The sequence below is a fragment of the Zingiber officinale genome, chromosome 8B (genome assembly GCF_018446385.1).
Source record: "Zingiber officinale cultivar Zhangliang chromosome 8B, Zo_v1.1, whole genome shotgun sequence".
Lineage (NCBI taxonomy): Eukaryota > Viridiplantae > Streptophyta > Magnoliopsida > Zingiberales > Zingiberaceae > Zingiber > Zingiber officinale.
The window spans coordinates 1,707,993-1,723,303 of record NC_056001.1 but is presented as its reverse complement, the minus strand read 5'-3'; the positions used below and the strand labels follow the sequence as shown (position 1 = coordinate 1,723,303).

The window sequence follows — 15,311 nt, the reverse complement described above, 5'->3', positions numbered from 1 at the left end:
ACAGGAATTTACTCTTGTTTCACTTGGTTTAAGCAATCACCAGCTATAGCAACATATGTGATATTTAGTTATTTTGTGTTGGCCTGGGACGGGCTGACGAAGGTGTTGGAGCCAAGCGAATTGTTTTTTACCACCATATGTGATATTTAGCTTCACAATTTCTGCTAGTTTCTATCAATTCTATGTATGATTGTAACTGGGTTTTCTAAGAAGGTGGCTGCTTCCTACAACACTTGAATGGCTAAAACTTTTACCCTTTTAGTCGTGCCATGAAAAATGAGACTGCAAGATCTTTCTGATAATATATCTGATTCAACCACTTGAATTTTATATTGATTACATAGTGAATTTCCTTGTGGGTCATGCTTTTTTTTTTTTTTGGTGTGACTGGATATCCAGTTCTAGTTCTTGTGAGTTTAATAATTAATAGATAATATTTGTGTAGGCTCAAGTTTTTGCCATTGTAATTTTGAATTGTCTTAATGATTATCATTTAGAACAATCTTACCGAAATAATTAATAGATAAACATTGAGATATTAGAACAATCCTTTCATGAACATCGAATTCATTGAACAAGTCAAACAAAATAAGAGAAAACGAATGAGAAAGGTAAAACAGATATGTTACCTCAATTAAAGATGATGTTGAGAGTGGTAAAGCATGTGGGTCATAGATTGGAAAAGAATTCAAGAGAGATTTTTTTTTTTAAAAAATATTAATTGTTACTTGTTAGCTTAGCATTGACTTAGGCATTGACTTCTTTAGGGTAATTTCTCATGTATTTTTTAAAATATTGTTAAAATGATATTTTTAAAATACTATTTTATTGATATTAAAATACTCTAAAATATTGTTAAAATGATATTTTTAAAATACTATTTTATTGATATTAAAATACTCTAAAATATTGTTTTATGATTAGTGAATGATTTAGGTAGTAATTTAAAAAGGTAAAATATATATTTTATTTTAGGAGCATTTTACTAACAAAATATAAATTATAAAGGTCATTTTAAAATTAATAAATATTTAAAAGGTATTTTGAAAAATTGAATTACCTTAATTACTTTTTCACCTAAAATAATTTTAGTAGGCAGGTCTGGGCCCACCGGACAAGGCTTATTTAAAGTAAACTATAAATCTGAAAGATAGTAATTGACATAGGACACATTATTTTATGGAAATGGGGATGGATTTATTCTTCACGGTTGCATTCTACCCTAAAGATGTAGAATATTTATGTTGTCCTCCAATGTCCAAATATTCACTATTAGATGCTTAAATATAGTATATTTATAGATTTTTTTTTAAATAGGACGTACAATTAAAGGATGTTGGACTTATAAATTGTCCATCATGTACGCTTCCTGATTTATCATAATGATCGATAGAAAAATTCTATGAAATCACATCGATCATCCAAGACTAGTCAATAAACCTAATTAAGATCGATACACTTGTCACAGAGAGAGTGTTTAAACATATAATAAGTTTAAAAATCCTGAAAATAGAAGTAGGGCTGAACTTTAATTTTAATTTTTCTGATAGTAACTAAATCAAAATAAAAAACTAAATCTATCTTTTTAAAACAATAAAAATATATACATATTCGATAAAATTCATAACTGAATCAAACCAAATCAAATACTTAATTTGAATTTAATCTTAATAAAAAAATTATTGCAACTAGGTTAGAATCAGGACAGTAAACGAGCCAAGTTGGCTCGAGTCGAGTCAAGCTTTGTAGTGTTAAATTTTATTTGATAAGATAATCAAACCAAGTCAAGATGAACTTAAAATGATTTAAATTATGGTTGTTCAAACTTGAGCAATTTAGATGTTATCAAACTCTCAATTCAATTGAAAATTTTATAGTTTTAACCTTGTTCGATTGATTATTAAAATCAATAAGTTGTCTAATTGTTCATTTTAAAAGTTTTTATTTATTTATCATATTAATAAGGATTTTATCGATGAACATGGTTCATGAATTTTATTCGTAAATATTATTTATGAAAAGTTCGCAATCCTTATTAATGAATATTAATGAGGTAAACACATATATGTTCATTTAATTTGATAGTCGACCCCATCTAGTAGGATAAGACTTGGTTGTTGTTGTTGTTTAATTTGATGAGTTGTTTAAGTTTGTTCATTTAATTGACTATTTATATGTGTTACGGTGAATAAGTTGGAACCCCCAAAGTGGGGTTCGACCTTAAGAAAGTCTGCTAATATGATGGTCAAAGTCAAGAAGAGGTCAACTCTAGGGTTATATTGGTATCATGCTAAAATAAGTCCAGTGTCATTGCCAAATGCTCTAGCCGATCGAACCAAAGGGCTAATTGGACACGCTAGACACATCGCTCGGTTGGACTAGACTCTATGTTCAAGTATAGTGGCCAAGTACAAGATGAGCCCCCAGCATAAAGTTCGACTAGAAATATTGTCCGAGAGGATGCCAAATCCCTAACATAAACCTGGTCGGACTTAGTGCTGGTCAGATCCATGGGGCTTAGCTCCCCGGTTCACAGAGGCAGGGCTCCCAGTCTACAGCTAGTCGGCCCCAGCGCCGGTCAGACTTATGGGGCCCTACTCCCTACTTCAATGCAAGGTTCTCATCATAAACCCAGTCGGACTCCTTATAAAGGAGACAACATTATCAGAGAATCGTAACAACCTGTTTGAGAATATTTCACCATTCTCTGACATACTCCATCGCCTGACATACTCTGATACTAGATATTTTCTGCCGCCTCATTAATGCGGAGGTTATGAAAGGTGGTACAAAAGGAGGGTCCTCTCCGTTGGCTAGGTACGTTCTTTACAACATCATTACAAGCACACGCACACAAGAATCTAGACTGTTGTTCTATTATTTATTGTCTTCTCCATTTCGCTTGGTTGCTATTATGACTTGAGCGTCAGAGGGTCTGCGCCAAGGACTCCCTCCCTGGTACTCGCACTAATATTCCCATTGGCTCTGTCTGTGGTGTGCATAGGTCTGTAGCTCCTAGCTTCAGGTTCGCTCAACCACGTTTCTCCGGATTAGAGTCTTCGCATGGTCAACATCCAAGCCACCTCGACACCCCCTATCCAGCGCACCATCTCCCTTGCTCTTACATAGGATCAAATTTTATGCCGTCTGTGGGAAACTTCGCTTGAATCTGAAATGTGGAGATGGAAGAGGCTGGACGACTCACCATCGTCGCCTTATCACAAGAAGACTTTGAGTTGCTGATAATAGCCTAAACGCAGAAGTTAGCACATCAACAACAGTGAGTAGCTGGATGTCCTTTATGGAACAACCCTGTTGCGTTAATAACGGGTCCTCACACCGAATGAGGGACCCGAGTGGAAAGCCCAATGGGATTCCAATCAATTCCTCCGCCAACGGCTGGCTTCGTGCAAGTGCCTGCATACCCGACCAACTTTCCACCTGTGCCACCATCATTGCTCGCAAATCACCAAGTGTTGTTTCACACACCATGAGAGGGTATAGGTTGAGCGGAGAGGCCCCAAGGATCTTCCTCTAGAGACACACCTACTTGGGATGTATCGAAGGGAAATGCCCGAATCGCTAGTCGTTCACCCGAATGGAGGAGCATGTCGTGCTCCACGGAAATATTGGAAGACAAACTACCTCGCCACTACCGATCGCTGATGATCAAGGAATACGGAGGGACAATCGACCCGGAGGATCATCTGCTTAAATTTGAAAACACAGTCATCCTTCATCAATACACGGATGATGTTAAGTGCTAAGTGTTCTTACCACTCTTTCCGACTCAGCACAAAGATGGTTCAACCGACTCCCGGCTGAGTCCATTTGCTGCTTCAAAGACTTTCATAAAGCCTTCCTGCACCAATTTTACCAGTAGCAGGAGGTACCAAAAGATCAGCCTGAGTCTGTTTATGCTCAAGCAAGGGGCCAAGGAATCCCTCCAGGCATATATCAAGAAATTCAACCAAGTGGCGCTAAATGCTCCATCTACCACCCTTGAAATACTATAATAAGTGCTTTCTCCCAAGGTCCTTTAGAAGGAGAATTTTTTCGAGCTCTTGTCAAAAAGCCGCCAAAAGACTTCGATGATTTGTTGGGGAAAGCAGTCAAATACATTAACATGGAGGAAACATAGGTCGATCGAAAAAGGGAGGCGACTATCTTAGTTCTAATCGGCCAAGCCAATCAGAAACTACCACCACCTCCGGAACTCCCCAGAAACTCCCGTCTGAATCTTTCGCTCGGGAAGAAAGGGTAGTGTGGGAAGTAGATCAATCACTGCTTGAAAGACATAGATATTTTTGTGACTACCATCAATCTCCTCATCATGCCACCGGTGAGTACCATCAATATGTTAAGAGGCTCTGCCAAATGACAGAATCAGGGGAAGCGAACAAAAGATCACCCTCACTCTCCTCCTGAAGGTCCCCTTCGATAACATAGCAAGAAGAGCTGATGCTCAAACCAAACATCTGATCGGCATTTTCACGTAAAGTTTGGCCAATATCTATAAAATGGTCGCTCGACTAGTATCTCCAAAACAGCCCTTTGGTCGGCATCTCTAAATTAAACGGCCACTCGGTCGGTAAGTCTGAATTTAACTTTTACGATTTTAATTCAAAATATATCCTCCTGTTTCTAGCAAACCAAAAAGTTCTGATTGGGTAGATATTTGAGTCATACACCATGCCTCCACTCTCTAAGGCATACATGTCATACACCATACCTCCGCTCTCCAAGGCGTTCGGGTCATACATCGTGCCTCTTCAGCTCTCCAAGGCACGGGGTCATACACCGTGCTTTGCTCTCCAAGATATTTGGATCATACATTGTGTTTCATCTCTCCAAGGCATTCGTATCATGTACCATATCTTTTCATCTCTCCAAAGCATACGGGTCATACACCGTGCCTTCACTCTCCAAGGCATTCAGGTCATACACCGTGCCTTGGCTTTCCAAACCATTCAGGTCATACACTGTGCCTCCACAACTCTCCAAGGCATACGAGTCATACACCGTGCCTCCATTCTCCAAGGAATTCGGATAATACACCGTGTCTCTTCAACTCTCCAAGGCATACGAGTCATACACCATGCCTCTACTTCCAAGGTATCCAGGTAATACATCGTGTCTCCTCAGCTCTCTAAGGCATTCGGGTCATACACCATGCCTACAACACCAAGTTCCAGACTCTCGATCCGCTCGGTCAAGTTATAAGCGAGCCTATTCTTGTGTCTGTCCCAGACTCTTGTACCGCTCGACCAAGTTATAAGCGAGTTTGCTCTTGCGCCCAAATTCCATACTCTTATGCTGCTCAGCCGAGTTATAAGCGAACTTGCCCTCATGCTTGTCCTAGACTCTTGAGCCGCTCGACCGAGTTATAAGTGAGCTTACTCTCGTGCCTAAATTTTAGACTCTTGTGTTGCTCGGCCGAATTATAAGTGAGTCTGCTCTCACATCTTCCCAAGACTCTCTTGGTGCTCGTTCGAGTTATAAACGAGCTTGCTCTCGTGCCCAAATTTTAGACTTTCGTACCGCTCGGCCAAGTTAAAAGCAAGCTTGTTCTCGCACCTAAGTCCCAGACTCTTGAACCGCTCGGCCGAGTTATAAGTGAGCATGCTCTCGCGCCTGTTCCAGACTCTTGAGCTATTCGATCGAGTTATAAGTGAGCTTACCCTAGCACTTAAATTTCAAACTCTCGTGTCGCTCGATTGAGTTATAAGCAAGCTTGCTCTCATGCCCAAATTCTAGACTTTCGTGCCTCTTGGTCAAGTTATAAGCAAGCCTACCCTCGTGCATGTATTAGACTCTCGAGTCGTTCGACCGAGTTATAAGCGAGCCTGCACTTGCGCTTGTCCCAGACTCTCATGCTGCTCAGCCGAGTTATCAGCGAGCCTGCTCTCATGCCCAAGTTCGAGACTCTCAAACCTCTCAGCCAAGTTATAAGTGAGTCTTCCCTTGCGCCTGTCCCAGACTCTCAAGCAGTTCAGCAGAGTTATAAGCGCGCTTGCTCTTGCGCCCAAATTTCGGACTCTCATGTTGCTCGACCAAATTATAAGCAAGCTTGCTCTTGTGCCCAAATTCTAGACTCTCGTGCCTCTCGGTTGAGTTATAAGCGAGCTTGCTCTTGTGCCGCTCGGTTGAGTTATAAGCGAGGAGCTTGCTTTCGCACCCAAGTCCTAGACTCTTGAGCCGCTCAACCGAGTTATAAGTGAGTCTGCCCTCGCACCTGTCCCAGACTCTCGAGTCATTCAATCGAGTTATAAGTGAATTTTCCCTCACGTCCAAATTTTAGACTCTGGTGCTGCTCGGCCGAGTTATAAGCAAGCTTGCTCTCACACCCAGATTCAGACTCTCGTGTCACTCGGCCGAGTTATAAGCGAGCTTGCCCTCGTGCCCAAATGTCAGACTATCATGTCGCTCGGCCGAGTTATAAGTGAGTCTGTCCTTGAGCTTGTCCTTAATTTTACCACAACTGTGAACTATTCGAATGAGCAACACTCCCAACATGAAACTCGACCGACAAAACTAGGACCGAGCATCCAAGCCAATGACACTAAAGAACATAAGTATCTAGTTAGTTGAGCTAGCATTCTCCTTCGACAAGACTTGAAGGGGAGGCTAGTGTTATGACGAGTAAGGTGGGACCCCCGAAGTGGGGTTCGACCTCAAGAAAATTGGTTGATGTGGTGGTCAAAGTCAAGAAGGGGTCAACTCTCGGGTTATATCAGTGTCATGTCGAAATAAGTCTAGTGCCATTGTCAAGTGCTTTAGCCGATCAGACCAAAGGGCCGATTGGACATGCTAGGCATATCGCTTGGCTGAACTAGACTCTATGTTCAAGTATAATGACCAAGTACAAGATGAATCCCCAGCATAAGGTCCGACTAGAAATATTGTCCGGGCGGATGCAAAATCCCTAACATAAACCAGGTCTAACTTAGCACCGGTAGGATCCACGGGGCTTAGCTCCCTGCTTCACAAAGCCAGGGCTCTCAATCTATAGCCGATTGGCCCTAGCACCAGTCAGACTTACAGGGCTCTACTCCCTACTTCAATGCAAGGTTCTCAGCATAAACTCGATTGACCCTAGAGCCGGTGGGATATTAGGGGCTCAACTCTCCACTTCTCCGGAGTATGACTCCCAGTATATTTCCAATCGGACTCCTTATAGGAGATAACATTATAAGAGAATCATAATAACCTATCAAAGAATATTCCACCATTCTCTGACATACTCCATCGCCCGACATACTCTGACACTAGACATTCTCTGTCTTCTCATTAATGCGAATGTTATGAGAGGTGGTACAAAAGGGATCCTCTCCGTTAGCCAGATACACTCTTTACAACGTCATTACACGCGCTCACACACAAGTATCTAGACTATTGTTCGACTGTTCATCGTCTTCTCCATTTTGCTCGGTTGCTGTTATGACTTGAGCGTCGGAGGGCCTACGCTAGGACCCCCTCCCTGATTCTCGCTCTAACGTTCCCGCTGGCTCTGTCTGTGGTGTGTACAGGTCTACAACTCCTAGCTCCAGGTTTGCTCAACCATCTTTCTATATATTAGAGTATTTGCACGGTTGACATCTAAACCTCCTCGATGCCCCCTAACTAATACGTCATCTGTCTCGCTTTCAAACAGAATCAATATGTATTAAACGAACATAGTTCATATTAAATTGAATATCAAATATGATTCATTTATCATCCTAATTAAAATACTTTGGAGTTACTATGTTGGTGTAAGCTAGTAGATAGAGGCAGAGCAACATTCAATTATAATAATAAATAATAATTGATTTTAATGTGTTGAGTTAAGTTATAAGTTAAGTTATTTTTCTTTTTTAATTTATTCTAATCGTAGTGAAAAATTTTTATACGAGAAAATTGATCATCTTTCAAATTAGTCGATTTCAATGATTGAATACTATATTATAAAAAAACACGATAAGACACTTTCTCAATTAATTAGGTATTCATAAATGGATTCAATAATTGAATCGATCATTTTCAGGATAAATAAAAGAATATGTCTTGAATTATATATATATTTGCTGATTTTCTAAAACGTACAAAAAAAAAAAAGAGGATAAATCAAGTTGAGATTCTATTTGCTTCATTCTATAAAAACATAGTGAAGTTAGTTGGAACAAATAACAATCTCCCTATAAAAACCTTCCATCTGTCCTTTCTCTTCCTCCGTCTTTTCGAGGAATAGTGGAGATGAGAGCCATCGCTGCAGCAACATTGTTTAAACTTAACCCTCATCGTCTCCTCGTTCTCTCCTCTTTGCTCTTGGCTTTGAGTTCCTTCTTGGACCAGAGATGCAGAGTGCAGGCACAGGGACTGGTGAAACATGAAGGTAAATCACCGCGCCGCCTTCACTCTGTTCTTTTCCTAGATCTTCTTCTTTTTAGTTTCTCGTTCAAGGATTCGGTAGAGGTTTTCCAGATTTTAGTCTTGTTCTTCTCCTTCTGTTTGATCATAAGGATTTTTACGAATGCTATGGATTCTTGTTTATGTCCAGAGTCTTAAAGATAAACAAACACTCCCTTTCTTCTATTGCATATTTCTCTTCTTTTCTGTGACATGTTGGGATTCTAATGCTTTCCCTAATTTTTTGACCAACATTCTTTCTGTTAGCCCCAAAGTGAAAAAAATAAATGATGTGAATTCTTAGAAAAATTATTTCCTTTTTTCTCTCGATTACACTTCGATTTATTTATTTATTTTCGCATAGTTCAGAAATATGTTGATTGTTGGTGCAACATTCCTCAGGTCAAGGTTAACCTGGTTGACCAAGCTTGAGTCTTGGTTTGGATTTCGATGTTTGACAATGCAAGGTTGATTGAAGAAGAGTCAAGTAGGTCAAGGATGACCGGATACTTGACTGGGAAGTCCTAACTGGGATGTTAGGCAGGAGGAAAATCCTGGTGAGTGAAGCCAGGCGAAAGACCTAGTGAGTGAAGCTAGGCAATTGGGAAGTCCTAGTGAGTGAAGCTAGGCAGGAGGAAAATCCTGGTGAGTGAAGCCAGGTGAAAGACCTAGTGAGTGAAGTAGGCAATTGGGAAGTCCTAGTGAGTGAAGCTAGGCAGGAGAAAAATCCTGGTGAGTGAAGCCAGGTGAAAGACCTAGTGAGTGAAGCTAGGCAATTGGGAAAGTCCTGGTGAGTGAAGCCAGGCAAGAGAAATTCAGATGGGTCAAGGTTGATCAGACATCTGGTGAGAGTCCAAGTAGGTCAAAGGGATTGACCGGATACTTGGCACGAGGAAGAAAAGTCCAAGTAGGTCTTAGGGAGTGACCGGATACTTGGCAAGAAGAGAAAAGTCCAAGTGGGTCAAAGGGATTGACCAGACACTTGGTGAGAGAGTCCTAGTTGGTCAAGGGTGACCGGATGCTAGGTCTTATGTACCAACAAGTCATGGTTGACTAGATGTTGGTTTAGGGGGCTTTGGGCTTGGTTTTGGGCAAAAACCAAGATCTGGATTGATCAGCCGATTGATCCAGCAGGTTTGGATTGATCCGTGGATTGATCCAGCAGGTTTGGATTGATCCGTGGATCGATCCAGCAGATCTGGATCGATCCACCGATCGATCCGGTGAGTCCCCGCGAACAGAACCCCTTTGGATCGATCCGTGGATCGATCCAGAGGTCCCAATCGATCAGTGGATCGATTGGGACGCTGCTGCTTCGCGCGATAAGCGCTGGATCGATCCGTGGATCGATCCAGAAGTTTTTCCAGAGCACAGAGGCGCTCTGGATCGATCCGTGGATCGATCCAAAGCCTCCCCGATCGATTGGGAGCATTCCAATCGATCGGGATTCGACCGTTAGCGTCGATTTAAGCCGCAGGCGTTCATTTCCTTCGGCATCCCTTCACCGATTCAACTCAGATCTTCACCAGCTCCTCCACAACTCTTCTCAAGCTCGAGATTGCCAGTTCTTGAAGGTTCTTGGAGGCTCTTCCAAGTCAAGAGGCGGATCAAAGCAAGAAGAAGAAACTAGGGTTAGGGTTTGTGCTTTCATTGTAAGTTTGTAAGCTTGTATTTCTTTACTACCCTTTCTTCTTCTTGTATTAAGTCTTGTAGGGCTTCTCCGCCCTTGGTAGTTACCATAAAGGAGAGTTTCTTTAGTGGAGGGTGTGTGCGTAGGTGTGGATCCTTGGACTAGTCACCTCTTGTGAGGTGGATACCAAGTAAACCAACCGTGTTAGCGTTGTGTGATTGTTTCTTTGTATTTCCGCTGCATATCCTTCAAGAAACAGGCAACGAAACACACCGAGCAAGCGACGAGTTATTCACCCCCCCCCCCTCTAGCTATTTTTGGTCCTAACATTTGATATTTCCAGACTGTTTAATATAAAACAATAGCTTGGACTATTGGTTGAGGGAATAATGACAATAGCGTCAACATCTGCTTCTGGTGTCCTACAAAGAGTCAAATAAGGGATCATGTTACTTGGGGATCTATTACATTGACTAAGACATAAAGGATGCATGCCACAAATGACACAAATCATTTTTGAATGTTAGAAATTAGGAGTGATGATTAGGGGCACTGTTACTAGTGTAATAGAGTAATATAAAATAGACATATTTTTAAAAAATAATTTGATAGGGTGTGAGATTAACTCAAATTTAATTTCCCGTGACGTTTCCGGAGGGATTGGATTGCGCGGCCCTAACAGTCACACCCTCTGGTCGCGATGCTGTGTGTTGGGTTTTTTTTTTAATTAAAATTAAACTTAAATTTATTATCTCAATAAACTTCTAATTATGATAAGGATAATCTAATGAGACTTAATTAAATATTAATAAAATATATAATTAATTATATATTTAATAAATTTTATTTATTTACTTATCTCTTATTATTATTTTTTATGAATAAAATCAATCCCTAACTTAAACAAATAACTATATATATTTCTTAAAATTCTAATAGAATTATCCCATTAAAATGTATAAAAATATATTTAAAACTCTAATAAAATTTTATATATTCCTAAAACCTTTCTCGGTCATTGCGACTGTGATTTCTTTTATTTTTTTGTTTAATTAATTTTTTATTTTTTAAATATGTATTTTTATAAATAAACTATTATTAATAATAGTTATAAACTATTAAAAATTATTTAAAAATGTTCAAATAATTTTTAAAATTAATAAATACTTTAAAATAATTTTAAAATTAAATATAAATTTAAAATAATTCAAAATTTAAAAAATATAATCCTTTAACATATCACATAATTTTTTTAAATTAAAAATTTACAAATACATAAAAAAATAGTTTAAAATTTCCAAGTAATTTTATAATTATTTTTAGTCTTTCAAATTATTTAATAATTTTAAATTTAGTTTTAAATTTTGAGAAAATAATTATTATAAAAATTTAATAGCCATTTTCTTGTAAGATAATATTGAACTATAAACTCAACATCTTAAAATATAAAACATATTTAATAATAAAATATTAATAAAATTAATATACATTTATATTTAAAATTTAAAGAAAAATCGTATTGTATATGTAACCAAAAATCTTTGGTTACATAATATATGGATTTGAATTCTATATGTAACTGAAACCGTATTGTATATATGAATTTGAATTTTGATATGTAACCAAAAGTCTTTTGTCGACCTTAGCATAATAAACAAGTTCTAACGTTCACTTTAAACAAGCATATTATTGCATCTTCACATGTTGTTGTCATCTCCATCATTCCGGACATGCATAGATACCCAATGGCAGAGCCAGCCCCGGTGATTTACCCGGACTGATTCCAGGTTATGAGCAATGGCCGCCAACTCTGACGCCTTCGTCTCAAGCTAATTTCTCTTTTTCTCGTATTTTCCATTTGTTTTCCACTGTAAATTCGAGATTGGGCATCGTCGGCCTCCGGGCTACAGCCCGGGTAAATCATAACCTGGCTCCGCCCTCGTAGATACCTAAACTACATAACCAATGAAAATAAAAGCACTGACTGCCACAGGTTTTATACTTGCAGGAAGAAATGAGCTGTTTGGTCTGAGATCCTTTCTCACTTCTGCAAAGTGTAGGACTTATAGCTAATCACCAAGATTTCTAGTTATGCACTGCTTAAAATAATAAGATAGATCTCCAAGGTTTCCTAGGACAGAAAATGCTTCTGCATGGAGTATCACAAGGGGCAGTGAGGTTGGGGGTAACTTGCCTAGAAGGCTCTAAGGATATTGTATTTGACCTTTTCAATTATTTTTTTATTTTTAGAAGAAAAATTGAAAAAGCGTTTTCTATTGTTTTAAATGTCCATTTTATAAAATTTCTAAAGTTAATATCGTTAGCATTTCACTAGGAATAGTGCCTAGTAATGAATAATTGGCGGTCTCTCTAATATTAGTTATTCAAGCTTATTAAATTGGCTTATAGTAATAATATATGCTCTACTGTGACCTGAATCCTGACGGTGGACTTGTTTTTAATGTTAATCTCTCATTTATTTTTAAAATTTAACTCTACATTAAACCGTCAATTATTAGCTTGTTTTATGAGATTTAAATTAGCAAGGCATGGTTAACGTGTATTACAGTTGAAGTTCTACGAACCATTGGCAAAAAGTTGAACTGGAACTTCAATGCGGACGACCCTTGCAGTCAAGCTTCAGGATGGGTAGGACCAGAGAACAATGCGGCAAACTACGGCAACAATGTCACTTGTGGCATGTGCAACACCACAACCAATGCTTGTCATGTCATTTTCATGTGAGCAAATTCTTATTTCTTGTCACTTTTACTTGCTTTATATCTCTCAAGAAAAAAAAATATCATATCCAGCATAGGAATTCATGATTAAGGGATGCTTGTCTCCATGCTATCTTAATCACAATTAAGAGGATCTAATGGAAAATTGTCGTTGGATCGTCATGGTATGTGAATAACGAAATCTCTGGATTTAGCCATTCAATACTTTAAGCGCCTTTTTGCATGAAATATCAACTTTTGTGAAGTGTATTAATTACTAATTTGAGTTAACTAAGAGCATGACACTTGAGAGTAAGTAGATTATAGTCTTATACAAGGTTTAAAATATGTGCCGAGCCGATTAAAATGGGTGAAATATTTCATTCCGATCGTCGACCGGTATAACTGGACACTAGGCACCAGGCCCAGTGGCAATCATGGAGGCGTCATATGTTGGCGAACACAATATGTTGCCGGAGATTTACGGGGTATTAGCTGAATTTAAATTACACTGAACTAAATTCACTTATCTGTTAAGATGACTTGAGCAGATAATCTCAGGCTGCCAGCGAGAGCTGATTTCTGTCAAATGCTAAAGGCAGTCTGCACAGTGGCGACAGAGCGGGCTGAGAGGCTGGGCGGGCAGGTCAGCTGAGCAGGAAGTTCGTGCAGGAGGAGCAGTCGGGCGGGTAGAGCGGCTGACCGGGACATGGAGCCAAGCGGTCAAGTGAATAGTGTGAGTCACAAACAGGGCACAGAGTCTGATCGGGCAGAGTAGCCGTCTGATCAGAGAGGCCGACCAAGCAATACGATCGGACGAGCAGAAAGGCGAGCAAACAGAGAGAGACCGACCGGGAAGTAAGGCCGAACAAGTTCAACCAGACAGAGTGCCGATAGGGCGAGTAAGCCGGTTGAGCTAATGGCTAGTCGAGTTAACAGACAGGTCGAGCGAACAGACCGACCGAGCGAGACTAGCAAAACAGAGCGAGCAGCGGACTGAGGCCTACAAATGACGCAGTTTCCTTGAAACAGATTCACCCCACATCTGGCAATGCTTCGAGGTTTACTCGGGTCATATGTTTCCTAAGATATAATGGTTAACCGTGATTCCACCAAGTACTGGTGGTCACGGCAAACTAAGTGGTACCTGAACTATCACGGGCACTCCGTCGAACAAAAGTTGCACGACGGAGGAGGAGGGAACATAGGTGAAGAGCTTCTGCTGCTTTTCTATGCGTGTAACCTTTTTCTTGTAGTCGTAGCCTCCTTATATAAGAACTTAAGACTAAAAGGCAATGTTAATGATCGTTTAAAGATCATTATTCGCCAGCTGTGAAACGCCAACGTTTCACTCGGCTGCATTAATCTTTCTTTAATGCATTTGTTACACAAGAAGCAAAAATGTTTACGTGGCAAAATGTTGATTGTTCTGCTTGGGCAAATGCCCGACTGGTTCGGCATTCAGCGCGCGCAAGTCGTGCCCGCACACGAGTCAACAAGGTTCAATACAATCTAGGCCCTGGATTTGCACTCCCTGTGCACCCACACGTGAGAGAGAGTCTCTTCCTATGCATTTGTTCACATCCTCAATGCATGTGAATTAATATAAATCAAACAACATGCCATGAAACTCCCAATGTAGAACTAAAATCTTATTCACAATGGAGTCTCTTTTCTCTTCCACCTCTTCTCCATTCACATCACTTATATCCTACATCATGTAACCCCTGCCATCACCGCAGAAGGGTCTTGCGACACTTGGGGTTGCACCGGAGACAGAGCCGACCTAGGGGCTATTAAGGTGGGGCCAGCGCACAAGGCCCCACCTCTAGCAAGGCCCCTTTTTTATTAAAATTTTATATATATTTTTAGTAAAAGCTAATAAAATATATTCATTAGAAAAAAAAAAAAAAGATGTAATTCTAAATTTTAAAATATTATGGATTAAACGTGCCACCTAAAAAAGAAAAAAATCCGCACGAGAGTATACGAGTCCTTTCCTATTTCTATTTCCCTAAACCTTAATCTTTCGGAATCCACTTTTGTTCACCCTCAAACTCTTTGCCCACACCGATAGCCATCGTCTAGCATCGCCGTTGTCGCATTATCACGTCACCGCCCTCGCCCATCGATACTACTCAATAGTGCACACACTTAAACCCTTCGATTTAAATGAAATTTTTTTACTTGAATTAAAGGGGGATTTTTGTTTGCACCGAGTCCTTTAAAGTCTAGGGTCTGCCCTGTCTAGAGGGGTCGTGCGACCCCAATGGTTGCGTTAGATGTAGGGATGACAATTTCCTCTAAATTTGATAGGGAATTTGATATCTGCCCCAAATGGAGGAGGATATAATTTATGGAAAGAATTTTTAGACCCGATTATAGCAATCGGGTATTCGGGTTTGGGTATGGAGGTAGATGTGATAAAATCCTACCCATACCCTACCGAATACCCAATATATATACATGGACCTGCCCTCGTGGCAGGTCCATGTATTTTTTTTCCTAAAATCACTGTGTCTTCCTCGTTGAATCACTCCTCACCGCTAGACGCTTGACTCCTGCCCGCCTAG

At 39.8% G+C, this 15,311-nt stretch overlaps 1 protein-coding gene across 2 annotated transcripts in view; it reads left to right on the top strand.

The window, feature by feature from the left end:
- Positions 1–8,216: 8,216 nt before the first annotated feature.
- Positions 8,217–15,311, top strand: part of LOC122017351 (probable LRR receptor-like serine/threonine-protein kinase At1g53430) — a 29,527-nt gene continuing 22,432 nt past the window's right edge. Inside the window, exons 1-2 of one of the 2 annotated variants that reach the window (XM_042574936.1) lie at positions 8,217–8,374; positions 12,588–12,759. In XM_042574936.1, coding sequence (XP_042430870.1) covers positions 8,236–8,374; positions 12,588–12,759 — 311 coding nt within the window. In that variant the 5' untranslated portion in view covers positions 8,217–8,235. The remainder of the gene's footprint in view (positions 8,375–12,587; positions 12,760–15,311) is intronic. The other variant, XM_042574935.1, reaches the window with a different exon arrangement.